The 11966-nt window shown below is 44.4% G+C and overlaps 1 protein-coding gene across 5 annotated transcripts in view; it reads left to right on the forward strand.

Moving 5' to 3' along the window:
* The window catches only part of ZNF621 (zinc finger protein 621), a 33121-nt gene extending 21457 nt beyond the window's left edge, over positions 1–11664 (forward strand). For all 5 annotated transcript variants that reach the window (XM_059390718.1, XM_059390714.1, XM_059390715.1 and 2 more), the window contains exons 3-5: positions 7299–7425; positions 7993–8097; positions 9858–11664. In XM_059390718.1, coding sequence (XP_059246701.1) covers positions 7299–7425; positions 7993–8097; positions 9858–10918 — 1293 coding nt within the window. In that variant the 3' untranslated portion in view covers positions 10919–11664. The remainder of the gene's footprint in view (positions 1–7298; positions 7426–7992; positions 8098–9857) is intronic.
* The last annotated feature ends 302 nt before the right edge of the window (positions 11665–11966 follow it).

The following is an 11966-nucleotide window of genomic DNA, read 5'->3' on the forward strand; positions in this document are numbered from 1 at the left end:
ATAAATATTGTCCTTTTTTTTTTTCTTAAAAAAATACAGGCTTGGGGCACCTGGGTGGCTCAGTGGGTTAGGGCCTCTGCCTTCGGCTCAGGTCGTGATCCCAGGGTCCGGGATGGAGCCCCGCATCAGGCTCTCTGCTCCACAGGGAGCCTGCTTCCTCCTGCCTCTCTGCCTAGTTGTGATTTCTCTCTGTCAAATAAATAAAAAAAATATTAAAAAAAAAATATATATAGTCTTTATTTTCAGGGAAATTTTGGGTTCTCTCACTCTCTCTCAAATAAAATCTTAAAAAAACAAAAAACAAATGACATAATCTCATCCTTTTTTATGGCTGCAAAATATTTCAGTGTCTGTGTGTGTGTATGTGTGTGTATCTCACATCTTCCTTATCCGTTTGTCTATTGATGGACACTTAGGTTGAATCCATATTGCGGCTATTTAAATAATGCTGCATTAAACATAAGGACACATGTATCTTTTTGAATTATCCCAGTAGTGGAATTACTGGATCACATGGTACTCTTGTCTTTAATATTTTGAGGAACTTCTGTGGCGTTTTACACAGTGGCTGCACCAGTTTACATTCCCTCACACGGTGGGCATGTGTTCCCTTTTTTCCACATCGTCACCCACACTTGTTATTGTCTTTTTGATTTTAGCTCTTCTGACAGGTGTGAGGTCATACCTCATTGTGGTTTTGCATTTCCCTGACGGTGAGTGATGTTGATCACTGTAGGTCTTTGGAGAAATGGCCTTAGATGACACATCTAGAAAAATGTTGCGGTGGCTAATGTCAGAGAAATTACTGTCTGTGTTCTCTCTAAAGATTTATATGGTTTCAGGTCTCACCTTTATTATTTATTTATTTATTTAGATATTTTATTTATTTATTTAACAGAGAGAGACAGTGAGAGAGGGAACACAAGCAGGGAGAGTGGAGGAGAGAGAAGCAAGCTTCCTACTGAGCAGGGAGCCTGATGTAGGGCTTGATCCCAGGATCCTGGGATCATGACCTGAGCTGAAGGCTGAAGCTTAAAGCTTGAGCCACCCAGGTGCCCCCAAGGTCTCACTTTTAAGTATTTAATCCACTTTGAGTTTGTTTTTGTGTGTGGTGTAAGGAAGTGGTCCAGTTTCAGTCTTTTGCATGTAGCTGTCCAGCACCATTTATTGAAGTGACTGTCTTTTCCCCAGTGTATATTCTTGCCTCCTTTGCCACAGATTAATCGGCCATATAAGTGTGGATTTATTTCTGGACTCTATTTATTGCACTGATCTGTGTGTCTATTTTGTGCCAGTACCATACTGTTTTGATACTACAATTTAGTAGTCTACCTTGAGATTTGGATTTGTGATACCTCCAGCTTTGTTTTTCCTTCTCAAGATTGCTTTGGCTATTTTTAGCCTTCCCTATAATCAACATCCCTCACCAGAGTGCTACTTTTGTTACAGTTGATGAACCTACAGTGACAAATGACAATCACCCAAAGTTTGTGGTTTACAGTAGGGTTCACTCTTGGTGTTGAGCTTTCTGTGGGTTACAAATGTATAAGGACATGTATCCATCATTACAGTATCATACAGAGTATTATTATAGTATCATACAGGGTATTTTCATGGTCATAAAAATCCTCTGTGTTGTACCTGTACATCCCTATCTTCATAGTTTTGTTATGTAGTTAGAATCATACAGTATGTGGATTTTTCAGATTGGTTTCTTTCACTTGATTATATGTGTTTAAGTTTCCTCTATGACTTCTCTTGGCTTGAGAGTGAATTCTTTTTAGTGCTGAATAACATTCCATAGTCTGGATGTACCACAGTTTATTCATTCCCCTCTATTGAAGGGTATCTTGGTTGCTTCTATGTTTTGGCAATTATGAATAAAGTAGTTAGAAACATGTGTATGCAGATTTTTATATGTATATAAGTTTTCAGCTTGTTTGGGAAGATACCAAGGAGCATGATTGTTGGATCATATGGTAGGAGTATGTTTAGTTTTGTAAGAAACTACCAAACTGCCTTCCAGAGTGGCTGTGCCATTTTGCATTCCTGTCTGCAATAAATGAGATTTCCTGTTGCTCCAAATCCTCACCGGCATTAGGTGTTTTCAGCGTTCTAGTTTTGGCCATTCTAGTGGTACCTCAGTGTTTTAATTTATCTTTTCCTATTGATGTATGATGTATTTTCATATACCTGTATGCCATCTGTACATCTGCTTCGTGAGGTGTCGCTTCTGGTCTTTTGTACATGTTTTAATAGGATTCTTACTTTTGAGATTAAAGAGTTCTTTGTATACTTTGGTTAAGTCATTTATCAAATAGGCCTTTTCAACTATTTTTTCCCTGTGGTGGCTTGTTTTCTCATTTAAAAAAAAAGATTAAAAAAGATTTTATTTATTTGTCAGAGAGTGAGAGAGAGCACCTGCTTATGCACAAGCAAAGGAAATGGCAGGCTGAGGGAGAAGCAGACTCTTGGCTGAGCAGGGAGCCCAATGTGGGACTTGATCCCAGAACCCTGGGATCATGACCTGAGCCACAAGCAGATGCTTAACTGACTAAGCCACCCAGGCTCCTCTTCTCATTTTCTTATATCCTATTTTTTTCCAGTTTTATTTATTTATTTTAAAGATTTTATTTATTTGGTTGACAGAGAGAGAGAGTACAAGCAGTGGGAGCAGAGGGAGAGGGAGAAGCAGGCTCCTTGCTGAGCAGGGGGCCAGATGTGGGCTCCATCCCCAGTACCCTGGGACCATGACCCAAGCCAAGCCGAAGGCATATGCTTAATCGACTGAGCCACCCAGCTACCCTCTTTCAGTTTTTAAAAGGAAGATGTATTTGACAAGTTTCATTTAGTGCAATACACCTAAAAGGAAATCACAATACAGTGAAAGATTTAAATGAAGGCCTCAGAATTTCATACAGACACCCGACACCAAAATCCTAAAGTATCTCCAATTTTCCCCATTAACTTTATTTTATTATTGTTATTTTTAAAGATTTTTATTTCTTCATTTGAGAGAGAGTGGGAGCGAGAGAGATCACAGAGGGAGAGGGAGAAGCAGACTCGCCACTGAGCAGGGAATCTGATGTGGGGAACCTGATGTGGGGCTAGGACCCTGGGATCATGACCTGAGCTGAAGGCGGATGCTTAACTGACTGACCCACCCATTCACCCCTGAAGTATTGGCCTTTCAGTGTAGGGTTTAATTCCTGCTCATCTTTTCTTTCATAACTTCTTTTCTTCCATAACTTCTTTTCTTCAAAACATTTTAGGTAGTCCTCCGTACTTACTTTTCAGGTGACACTGTTATTATTATATTACTACTATTATTATTTATTTTTAAGATTTTACCTATTTGTCAGAGAGAGAGCACAAGCAGGGGGAATGGCAGGCAGAGAGGGAGAAGCAGGCTCTCTGATGAGCAAGGAGCTCGATGTGGGACTCAATCCCAGGACCCTGGGATCATGACCTGATTGAAAGGAGATGCTTAACCGACTGAGTCACCCAGGAGTCCCTATTATTATTTTTAGAAGTAACCTCCACATTCAGTGTGGGGCTTGAACTCATAATCCTGAGATCAAAAGTCCCATGCTGTATGGACTGAGCCAGTGAGGTGCCCCTTAGATGACTTTAAATGATATCTTTTCTCTGCATAGATGTCATTGACTTTTTAGATGGGAGTGTGGGTTTTATTGAATTCTTAGGCACAATTGGCTATAATTGTTTACAAATTTGATTCTTCCCACTTAGAAACACTGTTTCTCCTTTATTTCCGTTGTCTTCATCTTGGTCTTGCATATTTTTGTTAGGTCTAGTCTTAACTATTTGTATATAAATGGCATCTATTTTCTCCCATTTTATCTTTTTTTTTTTTTTAAGATTTTATTTTTATCTAATTTCCACACTCATCAGGGGCCCAGAACTTACAACCCTGAGAGTCACATACTCTACCAACTGAGCCAGCCATCCCCCCCCCACACACATTTTATCTTCTAATTGTTACAGTATTAGGAAAGCTAGTGATTCTGGTTTCCTTACACTATATATAGCCAATTTAATGAGTTATTTTTGTCGGTTCTAACTATTTCCCATTTATTTCCTTGGCTCTTGAGTATTTTTAGGCAGATAGTTACTTCATCTGCAAGCAAAGATGTTTAGGCTCATTTCCTGCATTTATGCTCCTTTTTTAGTCTTGCAGAAAGGAGGATCTCTGCTCTTGGTAAAGCACCAGCCATTAGTTTGAGTGCATATGCTCTGGCATTTTACTCAGGGAGGTATATGCTGCTGTTTTCTGACCTTCTTCATAAGTTTTAAAAAGATTTATGGTCAAATGATTTTTGACATTCATTTAGCAAATTTATATTAAGCATCTAGATCTGTCAGGTACTGGACTGTGTGGTAGTGAACTGGTTATGAACAAAACGGGGTCCTTGTCTTATCTACCTGTGTTCTGTTGGAGGCAGATCGTTAATGAACAATCTAATTTGTTGGATGATGAGAAAGGTGGTGGAGAAAAATAAGGTGAGGTACATAGGGACCATCATGGGAGAAAAAAAGGTATATCCACAACCCAGCTAGTTATCTTGCAGTAAGTTTTCCTTTTTCCAGACTCCAGAATCATGGTGATATTTGGTGGCAGGTGGGAGGGACTGTGGGGGAGAAAGAGATTGGGGTGGCAGACTGGGATGAGGAGTAGGAGATTGTGAGAGCAGCCCTGAAGATGAGAGGAAGTGAGGTCTGACTTGCTCTGAGTGGAGGTGAACTTTGGTTCGCCTGTGAGCCTGTGGTTGGTGTCCTCAGAGGCCTTATTGCTTTGCGGTTCTGTCTGCTGTTAGGATATTTTTTTTGGCTCAGGTTATTTTCGGGGCCCTTTAGACCTTGTCATTGCCCAGTTTAAAGGCCAACTCTTGCCTTGAGTAGTTTCCACATTTGTTCTTTTTCTTTCACTGTCTCCTTTTGAACTGGGTTCCCTAATTGTTTAAAAAGGACACCCTTAGGGTGCCTGGGTGGCTCAGTGGGTTAAGCGTCTGGTTTCAGCTCAGGTCGTGATTTTGGAGGTCATGATCTCAGGGTTATGAGATCAAGCCCATCGTTGGGTACCACAGTGAGTGTGGAGCCTGCTTAGGATTCTCTCTCTTCTGTTTTCCCCTCCCCAGCCCCAATCCCCACTCACACTCTTGCTCTCTCTCTCTAAAAAAATAAAATAAGAGGGCACCCTCACAAGGACCTTAGTGTAGAGCGGCCATGAACATTGTGAATGCCAGCATTTATCCTTGGGATACATTTCTTCTGGGCTTCCTCCAAGAGTGGTTGCAGTAGCCTTCCCTTCTCCCTGGCCCTGGTGCTGTCCTCAGCACAAGGCTGCTACCCCAAGAGACGGGCACATAGAGTTAGGGGCTTAGCTGAATGAACCCCTCTTGGTAAGTGTTTTCGTTTTTGGTGACTGGAAGAACAAAACTGACTGCATAGGGTACTGAATATCTCCTAGGATGTAGACTCTGGGGGCGGGGGCATCAAGGTGAGAAGGTACAGAAATCATGAAACCTCCCATGTGAGAATCTAGTTTCTGTGGTTTGTACTGTCCCGACTGTAGAAGCAGAGAAGGTAGCCAGTGACACCATTAGGGATTGCTTTTGGGCGATTCAGAGTCTGTGGCTCCCAGGGTGGTGTGTGAGGCTTTGAAAGAGCTGAACCCCCCCCCCCCCACACACACACACCAGTCTACACTCAGAGAGGGAGTCCCTGTGGCTTGGAGGGAGCATGGTAAAGACGGATTGATGGGTGCTGTTGGGGATTAGGAGTTTCAAAGATGGGACAGCACCAGGTAATGATGAGGATCAGGGGTGAGCCATGTTTTAGGGGAAGCTCGTAAGCCTGGTATGGGAGGTAGCTTGGTGTGTGGGAAGAGCCCAGGTTTGCTCTTTGATGGATATGGGCTGAAATCCCAGCTCAACCAGTTCCTGTCTGTATGGTCTTGGGCAAAGTAATTAATTTTTCTGAATCTTAGTTTCATCAGGTGAAAATGGGAGTAATAATTTCTATGTCATATATATGTTTTTTAAAAAAGATTTTATTTATTTATTTGACAGAGAGAGAGATGACAAGCAGGCAGAGAGGGAGGCAGAGAGAGAGGAGGAAGCAGGCTCCCTGCTGAGCAGAGAGGCCAATGCGGGGCTCGATCCCAGGACCCTGAGATCATGACCTGAGTTGAAGGCAGTGGCTTAACCCACTGAGCCATCCAGGTGCCCCCATATATATGTTTTTAAGATTAAAGGAAATACGGGGTGCCTGGGTGGCTCAATCAGTTAAGCGTCTGACTCCTGATTTCAGCTCACATCATGATCTCAGGGTCTTGAGATTGAGATCTGTGTTGGGCTCTGTGCTTAGCAGAGACTCAGCTTAAGATTCTCTTCCTCTCCCTCTGCCCTCCTGATGTTTGTGCTCGAATGCTCTCTGTTTCTCTCTCTCTTTCTCTCTCAAATAAATAAATCTTTAAAAAAAGATTAAATGAAATACATGTCCTAAAGGTACACCCTCCTAAGAGCTTGGTGCCTAGGGTCTTAATTAACAAGTATGAATTCCCTTCATGTGTGGGAACATGGATAGCTCCAGGGGGAGGCAGAGAGGGGCCCACCTTGGCAGGTGGGATGGAGCTCAAGACTGGGGGATGGATCTGTGTCCAGAGACAAGGCACTGCTAACTTTCTTTGAAGGTGGGTGAGGCAGAGAAAAGACCAGAACAGGCAGGCTGCAGGTTTCCTTCAAGGGAGCATTCTGATAAGGTAAGAAAGAATGAAAAGAAATTTAAAGAATGCTGGATGGAAATACCTTTAAGGAGTGGGTCCTCTGCACTGGTGGAATGTTGGGGAAGACCGAGGAGATGCTGGGTGCAGGGAACAAACGGGGTGTGCGTGTATACTCTGGATGGGCAGAGACATAGTGAGTGGCAGTAGCCTGCAGTGGCTGGTGTTTAGAAAACAGGGTGACAGGATTGTGGTGCAGGAGGGACAGAGTCAGGAACATGGGGATTGATATAGTGACCAGGCAGAGAGCCCTGGCTGCCAGGCTGTGAGAGGGAGATGACAGTTTGTGGCCTCAAAGCTGTGTGCACGGGAGTGTTTTGGGGTTCTCCATTTGGAGCATTGGCTGAGGGCTTGCCCCTTTGGGGTGCTAAGTGTTCTTCTCACTAGAGCAGATCTTTCAGGAGGCTCAGAGTTGCAGACCCTGGCAACCTCTTCTCTGCAGTCAGCCCTCTCTTCTGCCTTCACTGAGAGCCTTAGCAGGAGCCTGTTTTTTCAGGAGCCAGTGACCTTTGAGGACGTGGCCGTGCACTTCACCCAGAATCAGTGGGCCAACCTGGACCCCACACAGAGGGCTTTGTACCGGGAGGTGATGCTGGAGAATTATGCGAATGTGGCTTCGCTGGGTAAGGACTCTCGCCCTGGTCCTTTGTGATAGTTTGACATCTTCCTAAGACGTTTTGGGGCTTCTAGAAGTCGTTAGGTTAGATGGCCCCAGAGGTTAGTTCTGTAGTTGCCAGTCTCTGGAGATGCTGGCTGAGGAAATCCCTGATTCTCTCTGGTTTTGAAATCAGACTTCCCTATATCCTGGGAAGGGGCTGGTTCTGGGCCCTGAGGGAGAGGCCGCTTCCTGATGCACTAGGTTCCTCCATGCTGCCAGTGTTCTGGAGATGTGGGTCCTCCCCCCATGGGAATCAATACCTATGTTCTTCCTGAGGGGATCTCTTCCTTTAGGTCAGGGTGAGACTGCAGTTTCTTCCTGAGGACAATGGCTATCTCCTTGGCCTTGCCTTGGAGCATGGTTTGAAGTTCTTCCTCAGAACCCCTTGATAGCTCACTTGTTCTCTTGGGCATTTCATCCCATCCCTTCCTCCCTCCCTGTGTCAGCCTGTTGTGAGGTGGGCCTAGCGAGATCTCAGGAAAGCTCTGGAAGTCCTCCCTCAACTTGTTTTTCCTTTTTCTTGTTTGAGTAGCATTTCCATTCCCCAAACCTGATCTGATCTCCCAGCTGGAGAGCGGTGAAGCACCATGGGGCCCAGATCCCTGGGAAGCAGAACTTTTGAGAGGCATCTGTCCAGGTGAGTAAGAGAACCTAGTGGTTTCTGGTTTTGCCTTCCCAGTTTATTAGAAGTGTTTCTTTTGCAGCAGAGAAGACATTTATAAGGCAATACTCAGTACACTCTCTGACCTCTGCCCAGTTCAGCCCTGTGCCTTGGAAGACCAGTCCCCAGTAGTGTGTGGCCACTCAACTCCCACAGAAAAGCTCTGACCCAGTAGCTCTTAAACCACTTCTTTTCTCAACAGTGGAAATACTTAATTTTAAACCAGCTTTATGCAAAGGAGTGGGTTTCAGCTGTACTTTGAGGAAAGTATGATTCCGTGGGTCAGACTGAGTTATTTGTGCCACAGCTATGAATGTTGTTTTTAGGTCTTTAGCAATGAAATAAATGCCTTTAATTTGCCTTTTTACTATTTAAGTCACCGACAGGTTCTATATGCCAGAATCCTTAGGTCTATATTATATTTGTCTTATATACAGCTGTAGAGGGGGAGGCAGGGGCTGTTGTCCCACCACTGCGCCCAACACACACACACAGACCCCAACACATACACACACATGTGCATGCACACACACACATGTGCACACATGAACACACATGCACACAGCGTAAAATTTCCCTGAGACTGCTCACCAGTCCTCGGAGCTCTTGATTCCCTGGGTTTTCTTCCTTTTGGAGAAAGTTTCCATATATGCTGTGATTTTGTAAATTTTAGTTCTTTTAGCAGAAATATGCCTGTGGCCTACAGCTCTCCAATTCAATTTGTATTCTAGCTGATTTCCTGAATCTTTTATCCTAGAAGATTATGTGGAATGTTACTTATTTATTTATTTTAGAATTTGTTTATTTTAGAGGGGTGCCTGGGTGGCTTCAGTCGTTGAGCATCTGCCTTCAGCTCAGGTCATTATCCCAGCGTCCTGGGATTGAGCCCAATATTGGGCTCCCTGCTCGGCGGGAAGCGTGCTTCTCCCTATCCAGCTCCCCCATAGTTGTGTTCCCTCTCTCATTGTGTCTGTCATTAATAAAATCTTTAAAAAAACAATAATAAGATTTATTTATTTTAGAGAGAGAGAGAGAATGAGATGGGGAGAGAATCCTTAAGCAGACTCCATGCTGAGCACAGAGCCTGAGGCAGTGTTTGATCCCACAACCCAGAGATCAGACCTGAGCAGAAATCAAGAGTTGGACACTTTTAACCGACTGTGCCACCCAGGCGCCCCATGTGGAATATTTAAGAATAAAATCATTGGGCCATTATTTGGAATTTAGGATGGTTTTCTGGCTTGCAGGTGGGGACATTGAAATAAAGTGTTTTTGAGTTTGGTTTGCAGCTTGCAAGATCCCTGCTAATGTGAGAGCTTTCCGACTCTCCCCAAGAGCGTGAATTTCCTTCCCTTTTTGGGGTCTCTTTCTCTCTCTCTCAAAAATTTTCCATTTCTTGCTGATCCTCTTAGGTCTCACATCTTTTTTTCTCTTTTCCTTCCTGCCTGCCTTTTCCCCTTTTCATTCTGGAAGGTCTCACTGTGCTCCTTTCACTTGTCTTAGTCCACTTCCCAGCCTTCCTCATAGGAGGCACTTCCCGCTGTTTCCAGTGCCATCTGCCCTCCAGATAGTAGATTATCATTTTTCTTTCTCTCTCTTACCCTCCTGTAGGGATGTCTGTAGCCACTTTCTGAGTGTGTTTTTCAAAATCAGATTCTGTAAGAGAAAACAGGAGCCCTGGATCCTTTTGCCCTCCCAGCTCAGTAACTCCGAACACTTTTGGTTTCTTTGGACAGGTGGTGAGTCCTGGATGAAGGAGGAGGAGCCAGCTGTAAAGCAGGAAGCCTCTGAGCAGCCAGAATTGTCCAGAATGCCCAGAGGAGGACTGCTCAGAAATGTCTCCCAGCACTTTGACTTTAAAAGCAAGGCGACATGGCAGACTTTCAGTCTGAATCCGAATCTGATACTTCGGGGTGGAATGAAGTTTTACGAATGTAAAGAATGTGGGAAAATCTTCAGATACAACTCAAAGCTGCTTCGGCACCAGATGAGTCACACTGGGGAGAAGCCCTTCAAATGTAAGGAGTGTGGTAAAGCTTTTAAGTCCAGCTATGACTGCATCGTACACGAGAAGAACCACATTGGAGAAGGGCCCTACGAATGTAAGGAGTGCGGCAAAGGTTTGAGTTCCAACACGGCCTTGACTCAGCACCAGAGGATCCACACTGGAGAGAAGCCATACGAGTGTAAGGAGTGTGGGAAGGCCTTCCGAAGGAGCGCAGCTTATCTTCAGCATCAGAGACTGCACACGGGAGAGAAGCTCTATAAATGCAAGGAATGTCGGAAAGCTTTTGGGTGTAGGTCACTTTTTATTGTCCATCAGAGGATTCATACAGGGGAGAAGCCCTACCAGTGCAAGGAGTGTGGCAAAGCCTTCACTCAGAAGATAGCTTCCATCCAGCATCAGAGAGTGCACACCGGCGAGAAACCCTATGAGTGCAAGGTGTGTGGCAAAGCATTCAAATGGTATGGCAGCTTTGTTCAGCACCAGAAATTGCACCCTATGGAAAAGAAGCCTGCCAAGGTCCTTGGGCCATCCCTGATGAGTCCCCCGTGCGCCTCTTCAGCCTTCTCTGCTGTTCCTGTCCAGGGCCCATGCTCTGCTGCCATGGTGGCCGTGCCTTCACTGACCTTTCCATGTGCTATGCTCATTCCTACCTCCGGGCCTTTGTTCATGCTACTGCCTGCACCTGGAATGCCTTCTTCACCTGTCCAAATAGTGCATGTCTTCCAGGGCCTTCCTTCCACTGTGAAGCCATTGCCAGTTATTCTGGCCCCTTCCCCTCACACCTCATGAACTTTATCTCAGCACTCTTCTGGCTCTTGGGCCCAGCAGACCCTCAGCTTCACTTGAGTTTTATTTGTATATGTGTGCATGTGTTTTTTTTTTTTAACTTTACATGCATTACAATTGTTTCAGCATAAACTCCATTTTAATCTGTATTATATGGGAAGACTGTGTTTCTGTATTTTCTTCCAGGTAGAAAGTGAAACTACCTGACTTTTGCACTGGTCTCTTTCAGGCTTGAACAGTAAAGGCTGTATCTGCCCTGTGGGGGCGGGGATGTTGGAAGTGCTGGCAGGACACTTGGTTGCATTCGAGTGTCTGGGAGTGAGGCCGCCCCTGTGCTGGGCCATTGTGGTTAGAGCCAGTTGGCTTGGGGGAAGCAGATGAGGGCACAGGAACTGAGGGCAGGATGGGGGGAGCGGGGAAGCACTGAAATCCCCTTCAAGCCACAGACTCAGAAATTAATGCAGCTTGTTCAGTGGGCTAAGGCGGTCGGTCCATCAACACAATTGAAATCATGTTGCCCTTGGCATGATCACTGGGGATCTCCTATGTCTATGCAAAAGATCATGTGAAATGACTAGTGAAAACCTAATGTGTGCAGTGATCACAGTCATTTATGTGAGTGATAGCAATCATGTCTGTAAACACAAAGTGTGTTTTGTGTTTTTTTTCTTTAGTTTTGCTCTTAATGTCTAGATACTTCTCTTTAACTTTGGTTTTCTAAGTAAATACACACCAAAGTACTCATCTTTGTTCCACTGTTGTATACATTTTTCTCCATGGCGTTCTGTTGGCAAGCATTGGCTTCTGCGTTTTATGTTCTCCAGATAGCATGAACTACAAACATGAATTTGGTGAATTATGAAAGAAATAGCATCAGTGTTAAGCCAGCTTGGGGGAAATATGAATAAGTCTCCTAAAGTATTTTTTAGGAACAGAGGGAGCTGTCTGGTGGGCGAGTGGCTAAACTTCTGTGCTAGGTCAGTGAAGTGGAATTTTGGATTTCTCTTGGTTTTGACCTTGATGGGGATCTTTTACAGCTCCGTGGAGGACT

Source organism: Mustela nigripes, chromosome 2 (assembly GCF_022355385.1).
Source record: "Mustela nigripes isolate SB6536 chromosome 2, MUSNIG.SB6536, whole genome shotgun sequence".
Classification (NCBI taxonomy): Eukaryota; Metazoa; Chordata; class Mammalia; order Carnivora; family Mustelidae; genus Mustela; species Mustela nigripes.